Here is a 12,291-nt window from a genome sequence, read left to right as displayed (position 1 = left end):
GTGAATTTGACTATGTTCCTGTCCTGCTGCTAAGCATTCAAAATGTAACAAGTACTTTTGGATGTCAGGTAAAATGTATGGATTAAAAAGTACATTATTTTCTTTAGGAATGTAATGAAGTATAGGTAGTCAAAAATATAAATAGTAAAGTACAGATACCCCAAAAAACTACGTAAGTGGTACTGTAAAGTATTTTTACTTAAGTACTTTACACCACTAGTAATTACCTCATGTTATTCTGTCATTGTGTTGTGTTTCTGTCAGGACTCTTTGAGCAGAGGGTGGAGCAGTACCTGGAAGAGCTACCAGACACAGAGCAGAGTGGAGTGAACAAGTTCCTCAAAGGGCTAGGTGAGTTCTCAAATCAAATAGAATCTGCACTTAAAACAAATATTTCCCCTCAACAGACCTTATCTGTCCACTTTACCACTGGGACAAATTGTAACCTGACTTAAAATGTAGGATGATACAAAGTTTTGTTCTAAAAGAAGCCTATTCACATTTGACCATGATGTAGTAATGAGCACCAAGTTGTCCAGGGTTCCCCAACTGGTGGAATTTGAAATTTTTAGATTTTTAATTGTTGGACATAAAAGACTGTAAAAACACCAGCAAATCAGCTACAAGTGATTTTAATTTTGGAAATATATTCCAAAGTATTCCCATGCATAATAAAGAGATATATGTTATCGTATACAAATGTATGCAAGGTTCAAAATGATTATGTTTTAGTCAAATATTATATATGTTTGGGCTTTTTGCGGTCAATTTGCAGTCTACAAATGATTTGTAATTATGTTCCGGCCACCTAACCACCCGCTCAAGAAAAAATCAGCCGCAGCTGAATGTAGTTGATGATCCCTGATGTAGTCTAAAACCGCGATTCCATCTGAGGCACTACATCATTTCCCTGACAATCACAGAGATCACATTCACAGTAAACACTGCAGATGTCAGCTCAATTGGAAAATGTCACTGAAGTGTGTTAAAGGTTTACATGACGTGAACAGTTTTTACTTGCATTTTGTTTGTGTCTTTTAGGAAGTAAAATGAAGTTTCTTCACAAAAAGAACTGAGGAAACCTGCTACTTAATAACCAAATACCCGAGCATGAAAGCTTGTTCTACTGCAAACAGAAGATCTGATACACCCAAAACCCTGTATTTTATTGACTTATTCACTTGTTTGTCTATCAAAAACATCAATGACATGTCAATATGTTGTACATATTTCACTGTAAACTGGCTGTGATACCCTCCAATGTAGCTTGATTGTTAGGTGTCTGGTACCTTAATTATGAGGCTAGTTACAGTAGGACGGTACAGAGTGAATGTGCCTTTGTTTCTGATTAACCACTGACATTAAAGTGTAAGTGAGAAGAACATGATCAGACTGAGTGAATGCAAGCTGATGTATGGTGGATGTACAGTTACTATGTTTTGTTTCGTAGTTTAGATCATCGTTGTCCTGTCTTTTTGCTGAATGAGAGCTGTAAATTCCACACCTGGTTGGGAGGATTTGTACATGCATTAACACATGAAGAAAATGATTGTAAATGTTTAAAACATGCATTGCTTTGTAAAATTCAGTAATTAAACACAAAAGACTTCAAATGATTGGATTCTTTGAACTTTTTTTATGTGTTACTGTTCTGAAGAAACAGAACTTCATCAGCACTTATAGGAAGTGAGGTCGGTGAACAAGGTCATTGTTCCTCTTTAGGTGGAAACCGGGTGGCTCTGTACAGACAGGGAGGTTGGATCACACATTTTAAAGAAGTCAAACACTAAAAACAGATTTGATTGCTGCAAGATGACAGTAAGCTTCCAAGTCAGCAGAGCTGATAAAAGCATGGCAGTGACAGCCACTGGAGTGATGTGTGAGGACATAATTAGGTTATTGGCAGCATGTGGTAGCTATGTGTGCCTTTTGGGATTCCAACCCACCAACTACACAGTTGGGATGCTGGGGGGGACTTGTCATTGAGTTGTCAGACATGACATCTAGTGATTTTAGACATTTTGGCAATGAATGGAACAACAATCTGGAATTGAATAATGTGTGTAACTTGTCAATTTCGGGTGCCTATAAATGCATTGCTGGGTCATATTTATAATGAGAGTAATATTATATTAGTCAATACTAGCCCAGAACATGTGTACAGAGATGAAACTGTCACTGAGTGTGTATTTGGGTAATTGACTGGTGTACAGGAAGGCCATTCAGTGAATAAGATCATGTTTATGTTCTAGATCTATCCGACCAAGACAACCGGGGAACAGAGGGTGTCAGGATGAGACAATAGTCTCAGGACTAACAGGTTAGGTATACAGTACATTCGGTAAGTTTTCAGACCCCATTACTTTTTCCACAATTTGTTATGTTAAAACCTTCCCAAAATGTATCAAATATATATTTTCCTCATCAATCTACACACAATACCCCATAATGACAAAGCAACAAAAAGATTTTAGACATTTTTGAAAATATATTAAAAATTAAAAACAAAAATACCGTATTCAGACCCTTTGCTATGAGACTTGAAATTGAGCCTCAGGTGCATCTTGTTTCCATTGGTCATCTTTGAAATGTTTCTACAACTTGATTGGAGTCCACTTGTGGTAAATTCAATTGATTGGACATGATTTGGAAAGGCACACGCCTGTCTCTGTAAGGTCCCACAGTTTACAGTGCATGTCAGAGCAAAAACTAAGCCATGAGGTCGAAGGTATTGTTCGTAGAGCTACAAGACAGGATTGTGTCGAGGCACAGATCTGGGGAAGGGTACCAAAACATTTCTGCAGCTTTGAAGGTTCCCAAGAACACAGTGGCCTCCATTATTCTTAGCTGGTCGCCCGTCAGAGAGGTGACCAAGAACCCAATGTTCACTCTGACAGAGCTCTAGAGTTCCTCTGTGTAGATGGTAGAACCTTCCAGAAGAACAACCATCTCTGCAACACTCCACCAATCAGGCCTTTACGGTAGAGTGGCCAGATGGAAGCCACTCCTCAGTAAAAGGCACATGACAACCCGCTTGGAGTTTGCCAAAAGGCACCTAAAGCCCCCCCAAACCATGAGAAAAAAGATTATTCGGTCAGATGAAACCAAGACTGAACTCTTTGGCCTGAATGTCAAGTGTCACGTCTGGAGGAAACCTGGCACCATCCCTACGGTGATGCATGGTGGTGGCAGCATCATGCTGTGGGGATGTTTTTCAGCGGCAGGGACTGGGAGACTAGTCAGGATCAACGCAAAGATGAACAGAGCAAAGTACAGAGATATCCTTGATGAAAACCTGCTCCAGAGCGCTCAGGGACTCAGAATGGGGCAAAGGTTCACCTTCCAAAAGGACAATGACCCTATGCACACAACCAAGACAATGCAGGAGTGGCTTCGGGACAAGTTTCTGAATGTCCTTGAGTGGCCTAGCCAGAGCCTGAACTTGAACCCGATTGAACATCTCTGGAGAGACATGAAAATAGCTGTGCAGCCCATCCAACCTAACAGAGCACAACTGTATTTTTGTAGAGTCAAACCCAAGGAGGCTGTAATCGCTGATAAAGGTGCTTCAACAAAGTACTGAGTAAAGGGTCTGAATACTTTTTAAAATCTTTAATACATTTGCAAAAAATTTCAAAAACTGTTTTTCCTTTGTCATTATGTGGTATTGTGTGAATATTGATCAGGGGGGAAAAAACAATTTAATTCATTTTAGAATAGGCTGTAACGTAACAAAATGTGGAAAAAGTCAAGGGGTCTGAATACTTTCCAAATGCACTATACACTATCTAAACCAGTGGTTATTAAAATCCATCTGGGTTAGTGTGATACACTAGTGTGATACACTAACAGTCAGACAAGAACGGGGGAAGTATACACATACTTTCATTGGCTTCTGCATTAAAAGGTATTGCATCACCATTGGATCTGTGATGGTGCATATAATCTGTCAGATGTTCTGTGTTGAGCTGTGGGATGGCAGAGCAAAGACGGTCATCTGAAAAATACCAGAAAAAACGATTGGGATGCAGTTATACATTAGACCAAAATAAGGGTATCCCTCACCATACGCCCATGCCCGTGGCTGACGTGCCCGATGCCTTCTAGTTTCGGTATTTTTGGTGGGCTAGGATGAATAACGGGTTGGGTAAGTTAAATATTATTAAAACAATAGCTTACCTGTACTGTCCTATCGTGATACTGTCCTGCATTGGTATTATGCTTGCACTAAGTTACCAGGTATGCACAACTGGCTTTTACGGTGGAACATTAAACATATCGACAGCATATTTTAAGCTTGAATAGATAGGAGAAATAGGCTAGTCATAATGTTACCGCAATAAAATGAATGTGAAATGTATGTGTTTGGGAAGATATTTTTTCAAAAATGCATTATGACAATAAGATTCACCGAAGATCAAATGTGTTCATTTGATTTCAGATGGGAAGTACCGTATTTCCCGAAGAAATAAACGCGTGTAAGTCTCACGATCAAACACGAGACTTTGTAACTCCAAAATATTTGAGCTGGACAAACGAGCGACAGCCAATGGATCGAGAGGGGACAGCCTGCCGTATACGGTGATGATCAGGTTAAGGTCAAATCCACAAGCTTTGGTCATACTTGACTTGTGACAGCCCTTCACTATCGTAGGGTAGGCTTAGGTGAGCATATTCTGTATCGCAGTGAATATACCAGTAGCCTACAGTCCAATTCAAATTCGTAAACATGGTCATAATAATAATGTAGCCCGTCCTAGTACACTACGTGCGTACTGACACTGAAAGCAATTGTCATCACATAACGGTAGTTAATATTGTCTGACTGAACCTTGTGGACGCACTGCCAAAGCGAAAGTTATTGCGTTTGAGGTATGTTATGAGCAACTATTGTGTTTTGTATCTTAAAAACGATATTGTAATGCATGATCTATTGGACAGCAATACATGCGTAAATAATCGAATGGATTTAGGTGCGGCTCTGTTGACTATTGAGTAGCTCAAATTATGCGCATCCTCTGATACTGTATGTGAGCCAAGATTTCAGCAATGTCATTTAAACAACAAATCGATACCAGTTAGGTTACCATTCTATTTTGATTACGACAGGGAATGCGTCAGTATAATTAGACTAGATTATGTTACACAATCTATCTGTCTAATTTTAAAGTAATTGATTCACCTGCTCCTTGTCTGTCATGATGAAAATCAGATATTTGCACGTATCCTACTGTAATGATAGCCCAGCCATGTATCATAACTTGTTTTACTTTTAACAACTTGATATTTTATGGCTGAAACAACAGAAACCACGTTTGCATTCATTGATCAGGCTCAGTACACATTTGATATACATCATGACAATGACAGGTTATCAGTGAGTGACATTAACCTCTGTTAAGTGTCAGTGTGGCCGATCTGTATAAAATAGAGCAATAATACAATAATTTCCCTACACATTGATTCCATATTGGGAGGTTTAAAAGATAAGTATGCAATTTCATAAAAAGAGAAATGCCTTGCCATTCATACCTGCAAATCCACATATTATAGCTCTTATTGCCATCAGAAACATGAACAAGCTGGGAAGTGTGTAGTCCCCCGAGCATACAGTGCCTCCCGAATGGCACAGAGGTCTAAGGTACTGCATCGCAGTGCAAGAGGCACCACAACAGACCCGCGTTCGATCTCGGGCTGTATTACAACCGGCCGTGATCGGGTGTCCCATAGGGCGGCGCACAATTGGCCCAGCGCTGTCCGGGTTAGGGGAGAGTTTAGACCGGGGGAGGCTTTAAAAGTAGGCCGTCATTGTAAATAAGAATTTGGTCTTAACTGACTTGCCTAGTTAAATAAAGGTTAAATAAAACAAAAATAATAATAATTCCAGGGAGGTGTTAGTGAAACACAGGGAGGTGTTGCACTGCTATAAAGCTGTTATTGACAGACAGCCAGGGAGTGGTGCTCACATTCCTTCTCTTCAGGAAACATAGCAGCTCTCAGAGAGCCCCCTCAGCACTCATCATCACTCAATAGAAAAGACCCAATACATGGATGGTGCATCAGGATTAGGGGTCATAATGTAAAGAAAAGTAGCCTAAACACATTCAGATACATACAGTGCCTTCAGAAAGTGTTTACACTCCTTGACTTTTTCCTAATTGTTTTGTGTTACAGCCTGAATTGAAAATTGATTATATTTAGATTTGTTTGTCAGTAGCCTACACATAATACCCTATAATGTCAAAGTGGAATTATGGTTTTAGACATTTTTACAAATTAATAAAAAATGAAAAGATGAAATGCATTGAGTCAATAAGTATTCAAACCCTTTGTTATGGCAAACCTAAATAGGTTCAGGAGAAAAGATGTGTTTAATAAGTCACATAATAAGTTGCATGATTTCTTAATGACTACCTCATCTTTGTACCCCAATACATACAATTATCTGTAAGGTCCCTCAGTCGAGCAGTGAATTTCAAACACAGATTCAACCACAAAGACCAGGGAGGTTTTCCAATGCCTCGCAAAAAGGGCACCTATTGGAAGATGGGTATTAAAACTAAACAGACATTAAATATCCCTTTGAGCATGGTGAAGATATGAATTACACTTTGGATGGTGTATCAACACACTTAGTCACTACAATAATACAGGCGTCCTTAATAACTCAGTTGCTGGAGAGGAAGGAAACCGCTCAGGGATTTCACCATGATGTCAATGGTGACTTTAAAACAGTTACAGAGTTTAATGGCTACGATAAGAGAAAACTGAGGATGGATCAACAACATTGATTCAGGACATAAAGTTAATTGCATTCCCAAATGTTTTGCAGTATTACTTTAGTGCCTTGTTGCAAACAGGATGCATGTTTTTGAATATTATTATTCTGTAAAGGCTTCCTTCGTTTCACTCTGTAATTTAGGTTAGTATTGTGGAGTAACTACAAAATGTTATGTTTGGGGCAAATCCAATATAACACATTACTGAGTACCACTGTCCATATTTCAAGCATAGTGGTGGCTGCATAACGTTACAGGTATGCTTGTAATTGTTAAGGACTGGGGATACAAAAGAAATAGACCAAAAGGCAAAATCCTAGAGGAAAACCTGGTTCAATCTGCTTTACACCAGACACTGGGAGATTACTTCACCTTTCAGCAGGATAATAACCTAAAACACAAGGCTACACTGGAGTTGCTTACCAAGAAGACAGTGAATGTTCTTAAGTGGCCAAGTTACAGTTTTGACTGAAATCTACTTGAAAGTCTTTGGCAACACCTGAAAATGGTTGTCTGGCAATGATCAACAACCAGTTTGACAGAGCTTAAATAATTTTTAAAAGAGTAATGGGAAAATATTGCCCAATCCAGTTGTGGAAAACTCTTAGAGACTTACCCAGAAAGTCTCACAGCTGTAATCACTGCTAAATGTGCTTCTACAAAGTATTGACTCAGGGGTGTGAATACTTATGTAAATGAGACATTTATGTATTTCATTTTCAATACATTTGCAAAAAAATCTAAAAACATGTTTTCACTTTGTCATTATGGGGTGTTGTGTGTAGATGGATGAGAGAAAAAAATCTATTTAATCCATTTTGAATTCAGACAGTAACACAACAAAATGTGAAATAAGTCAAGGGGTATGAATACTCTCTGAAGGCACTGTTTCACTGTGTACATGGATTCACTATGCCTGATTTTGAACAGAGGACCACAAGAGTACCTTCAGTGAGGAGAGTGCTCAAATGATTTCAATTATGCATATATTTTATGATTTTTTTATAAGCTATTATCATTAATTCAATACGGATACATCTGTACCACAAGGCAGATTCCAAGGAAGAGTATTGAACACATTTTTCTCCTGTAGGCCATGTAATGAGTTATGGACTTAAATACACTTTAAATGGGTTGCTGTGAATTTGACAGTAGCGTACAGGCAGCTCAGAGGCAAGTAAAGTTCTGTATTTCATATAACAGTATTATACTGTAATATACAGAATCATAGCAAGTAATGTGTAATGACACACAGTACAATACCGTAAAATCTACTGTAAAAAGAATACTGTAAAAAAGTAAATGCTACCGTAATCGAAAAATAATGAATGAATGGATGAATGAAATGAATTGAGGGAGGGGTTTGTATTTCACAGTATTATACAGTAATTACAAGAGATTGCAAACAGGTTGGCTGCTAGGTAAAGTGTTTACACATTACATTATATTCATGACTATTTTGTGTTTTATATCACTTACACTTCTAGAGGCCTTAACAAAGGCTTCCAAACTGGCAGCGACTACAGGGCCAAACAGACCAAAAGGACATGGCAAAATGCTCAACCATTTAAGGTTTTGGACTTGCTGCCACTCCAATCTGTCCTCTATACAAATTGATGGGGCACTATAAGGAGTTAAATTAGTACCCTTCTCACTCATGGTTGCAACCAATATAGCCTATGACAAGGCATGCCTCAAAATACATTACAACACCAAAAGTATGTGGACGGAGGGCGAACAATAATAATTTGATGAATCCATTTAACTGATGTGAATGCATAATTTTGATATCAGTGATGATGATGCAGTATTCATCTCTCAGTGTTCATATGAAAGCCTATTGTTAGTACATAATGAGAAGGTATTTATCTACAGTTGAAGTCAGAAGTTTACATACACCTTAGGCAAATATATTTAAGCTCAGTTTTTCACAATTCCTGACATTTAATCTTAGTAAAAATTCTCTGTCTTAGGTCAGTTAGGATCACCACTTTATTTTAAGAATGTGAAATGTCAGAATAATACTAGAGAGAATTATTTATTTCAGTCTTTATTTCTTTCATCACATTCCCAGTGGGTCAGAAGTTTACATACACTCAATTATTATTTGGTAGCATTACCTTTTAAATTGTTTAACTTGGGTCAAACGTATCGGGTAGCCTTCCACAAGCTTCCCACAATAAATTGGGCGAATTGTGGCCCATTCCTCCTGACAGAGCTGGTGTAAGTGAGTCAGGTTTGTAGGCCTCCTTGCTCGCATATGCTTTTTCAGTTCTGCCCACACATTTTCTATAGGATTGAGGTCAGGGCTTTATGATGGCCACTCCAATACCTTGACTTTGTTGTCCTTAAGCCATTTTGCCACAACTTTGGAAGAATGCTTGGGGCCATTGTCCATTTGGAAGACCCATTTGCGAGCAAGCTATAACTTCCCGACTGATGTCTTGAGATGTTGCTTCAATATATCCACATAATTTTCCTCCTCATGATGCCATCTATTTTGTGAAGTGCACCAGTCCCTCCTGCAGCAAAGCACTTCCACACCATGATGCTGCCATCCCTGTGCTTCACGGTTCGGCTTGCAAGCTTCCCCAGTTTTCCTCCAAACATAATGATGGTCATTATAGCCATACAGTTCAAAAAAAATGTAAAGTTTTTTTTTTTTTTTACCCCTTTTTCTCCCCAATTTCGTGGTATCCAATTGTTAGTAGCTACTATCTTGTCTCATCGCTACAACTGCCGTACGGGCTCGGGAGAGACGAAGGTCGAAAGTCATGCGTCCTCCGATACACAACCCAGCCAAACAGTTCTATTTTTGTTTCATCAGACCAGAGGACACTTCTCCAAAAAGTATGATCTTTGTCCCCATGTGCAGTTGCAAACTGTAGTCTGGCTTTTTATGGTGGTTTTGGAGCAGTGGCTTCTTCCTTGCTGAGCAGCCTTTCAGGTTATGTCGATATAGGACTCGTTTTTCTGTGAATATAGATACTTTTGTACCTGTTTCCTCCACATCTTCACAAGGTCCTTTGCTATTCTGGGATTGATTTGCACTTTTCGCACCAACGTACGTTCATCTCTGGGAGACAGAACGTGTCTCCTTCCATGAGCCGTATGATGGCTGCGTGGTCCCATGGTGTTTAAACTTGCGTACTATTGTTTGTACAGATGAACGTGGTACCTTCAGACTTTTTGAAATTGCTCCCAAGGATGATCTAGACTTGTGGAGGTCTACAATGTTTTTTTCTGAGGTCTCGTCTGATTTCTTATGATTTATTTTGATTTTCCCATGATGTCAAGCAAAGAGGCACTGAGTTTGAAGGTAGGCCTTGAAATACATCCACATGGACACCTCCAATTGACTCAAATGATGTCAATTAGCCTATCATATGCTTCTAAAGCCATGACGTACTTTTCTGGAATTTTTCAAGCTGTTTAAAGGCACAGTCAACTTAGTGTATGTAAACTTCTGACCTACTGGAATTGTGATACAGTGAGTTATAAGTGAAATAGTCTGTAAATTGTTGGAAAAATTACTTGTGTCATGCACAAGGTAGATGTCCTAACCGACTTGCCAAAACTATAGTTTGTTAACAAGAAATTTGTGGAGTGGTTAAAAAACGAGTTTGAATGACTCCAACCTAAGTGAATGTAAACTTCTGACTTCAACGGTATATATACCTTGTACCACAGCAGGCTGGTGGCGCCTTAATTGTGGACGACAGGCTCATGGATTAAGTGGAATGGTATCAAATACATCAAACACATGTTTTCCATGTGTTTGATGCCATTACATTCACTCCGTTCCAGCCATCATTATGAGCCGTCCTCCCCTCATCCGCCTCCATTGATATATACACTACATGACCAAAAGTATATGGACACCTGCTCGTCGAACATCTCATTCCAAAATCATGGGCATTAATATGGAGTTGGTCCACCCTTTTCTGCTATAACTGCCTCCACTCTTCTGGGAAGGCTTTACACTAGATGTTGGAAAATTGCTGTGGGGTCTTGCTTCCATTCAGCCACAAGAGCCTTAGTGAGGTCAAGCATTGATGTTGGGTGATTAGGCCTGGCTCGCATTCAGCATTCCAATTCATCCCAAAGGTGTTCGATAGTCAAGTTTTTCCACACCGATCCAGACAAACCATTTCTGTATGGACCTCACTTTGTGCACAGGGGCATTGTCATGCTTAAACAAGAAAGGGCCTTCCCAAACTGTTGCCACAAAGTTGGAAGCAAAGAATCGTCTAGAACCTCATTGTATGCTGTAGCGTTAAGATTTCCTTTTCCTGGAAATAAGGGGCCTAGCCCGAACCATAAAAAACAGCCCCAGACACTCCTCCTCCACCAAACTTTACATTTGGCACTATGCATTCAGGCAGGTAGCGTTCTCCTGGCATCCGCCAAACCCGGACTGCCAGATGGTGAATCGTGATTCATCACTTCAGAGAATGCGTTTCCACTGCTCCAGAGTCCAATTGTGTCGAGCTTTACACCACTCCAGCCGGCATTGCGCATGTTGATCTTAGGCTTGTGTGTGGCTGCTTGTCCATGGAAACCCATTTCATGAAGCTCCCTACAAACAGTTATTATGCTGACATTGCTTCCAGAGGCAGTTTGTAACTCGGTAGTGAGTGTTGCAATCGAGGACAGATGATTTTTATGCGCTGCTCGCTTCAGCATCAGCTGTCCCGTTCTGTGAGCTTATGTGGCCTACCACTTCGCGGCTGTGCCATTGTTGCTCCTAGACCTTTCCAATTCACAAAAACAGCCCTTACAGTTGACCGGGGCAGCTCTAACAGGGCAGAAATTTGACGAACTGACTTGTTGGAAAGGTGGCATCCTATGACAGTGCCACGTTTGAAGTCACTGAGCTCTTCAGTAAGGCCATTCTACTGCCAATGTTTGTCTATGGAGATTGCATGGCGGTGTGCTCAATTTTATACACCTCACAGCAAAGTGTGTGGCTGAAATAGCCAAATCCACTAATTTGAAGGGGAGTCCACATACTTTTGTATATATAGTGTATGTTAATGAGCCAGAAACAACAATACCATTCACCCACTAGTGGTCAAAAGGTTTTTGGTGCTCCAAAGATATGGTGCTGTTTTCTGTGGGGTGCAATTACAGTACCATTAGAAATACAGCAGTTCTTTCCCCGCCCACAACATATTCCCACAATGCACCATAATTTACAGTATGCTGCAGTAAAATGTTTCAGAGTATTGATAATACCCAAAATGACCTTATAATTTACAGTTTTCCATTACAGTGTACAGTACAGGGAGTGGTTGATGAGTTTGGCAGAGAAGTTATGAATATTTACAGTCACTATGTAGATAATTGTCTGATCAGGGAATTGACATTGGAGTGGTTATTCACTTGGATCCTATCACCTCAGTGTTAATGGATGTTACATAGGTGTGCTTTCAGGGGAGACATCACCAGTGAAGTTTCTATTATTGTGACATCTCTAGAGATGTCATGCTTTCAGGCTGCCTTTTATCCA

At 39.7% G+C, this 12,291-nt stretch overlaps 1 protein-coding gene across 2 annotated transcripts in view; it reads left to right on the top strand.

Moving 5' to 3' along the window:
• LOC115112449 (DENN domain-containing protein 2B-like) overlaps positions 1–1,616 on the top strand; it is an 82,935-nt gene extending 81,319 nt beyond the window's left edge. For both annotated transcript variants that reach the window (XM_065012021.1, XM_065012020.1), the window contains exons 19-20: positions 265–351; positions 1,042–1,616. In XM_065012021.1, coding sequence (XP_064868093.1) covers positions 265–351; positions 1,042–1,076 — 122 coding nt within the window. In that variant the 3' untranslated portion in view covers positions 1,077–1,616. The remainder of the gene's footprint in view (positions 1–264; positions 352–1,041) is intronic.
• The last annotated feature ends 10,675 nt before the right edge of the window (positions 1,617–12,291 follow it).

This window comes from Oncorhynchus nerka, linkage group LG27 (genome assembly GCF_034236695.1).
Source record: "Oncorhynchus nerka isolate Pitt River linkage group LG27, Oner_Uvic_2.0, whole genome shotgun sequence".
NCBI classification, from domain to species: domain Eukaryota; kingdom Metazoa; phylum Chordata; class Actinopteri; order Salmoniformes; family Salmonidae; genus Oncorhynchus; species Oncorhynchus nerka.
Note: the sequence above shows the minus strand (reverse complement) of the source record. Positions and strands in the feature narration are given on the sequence as shown.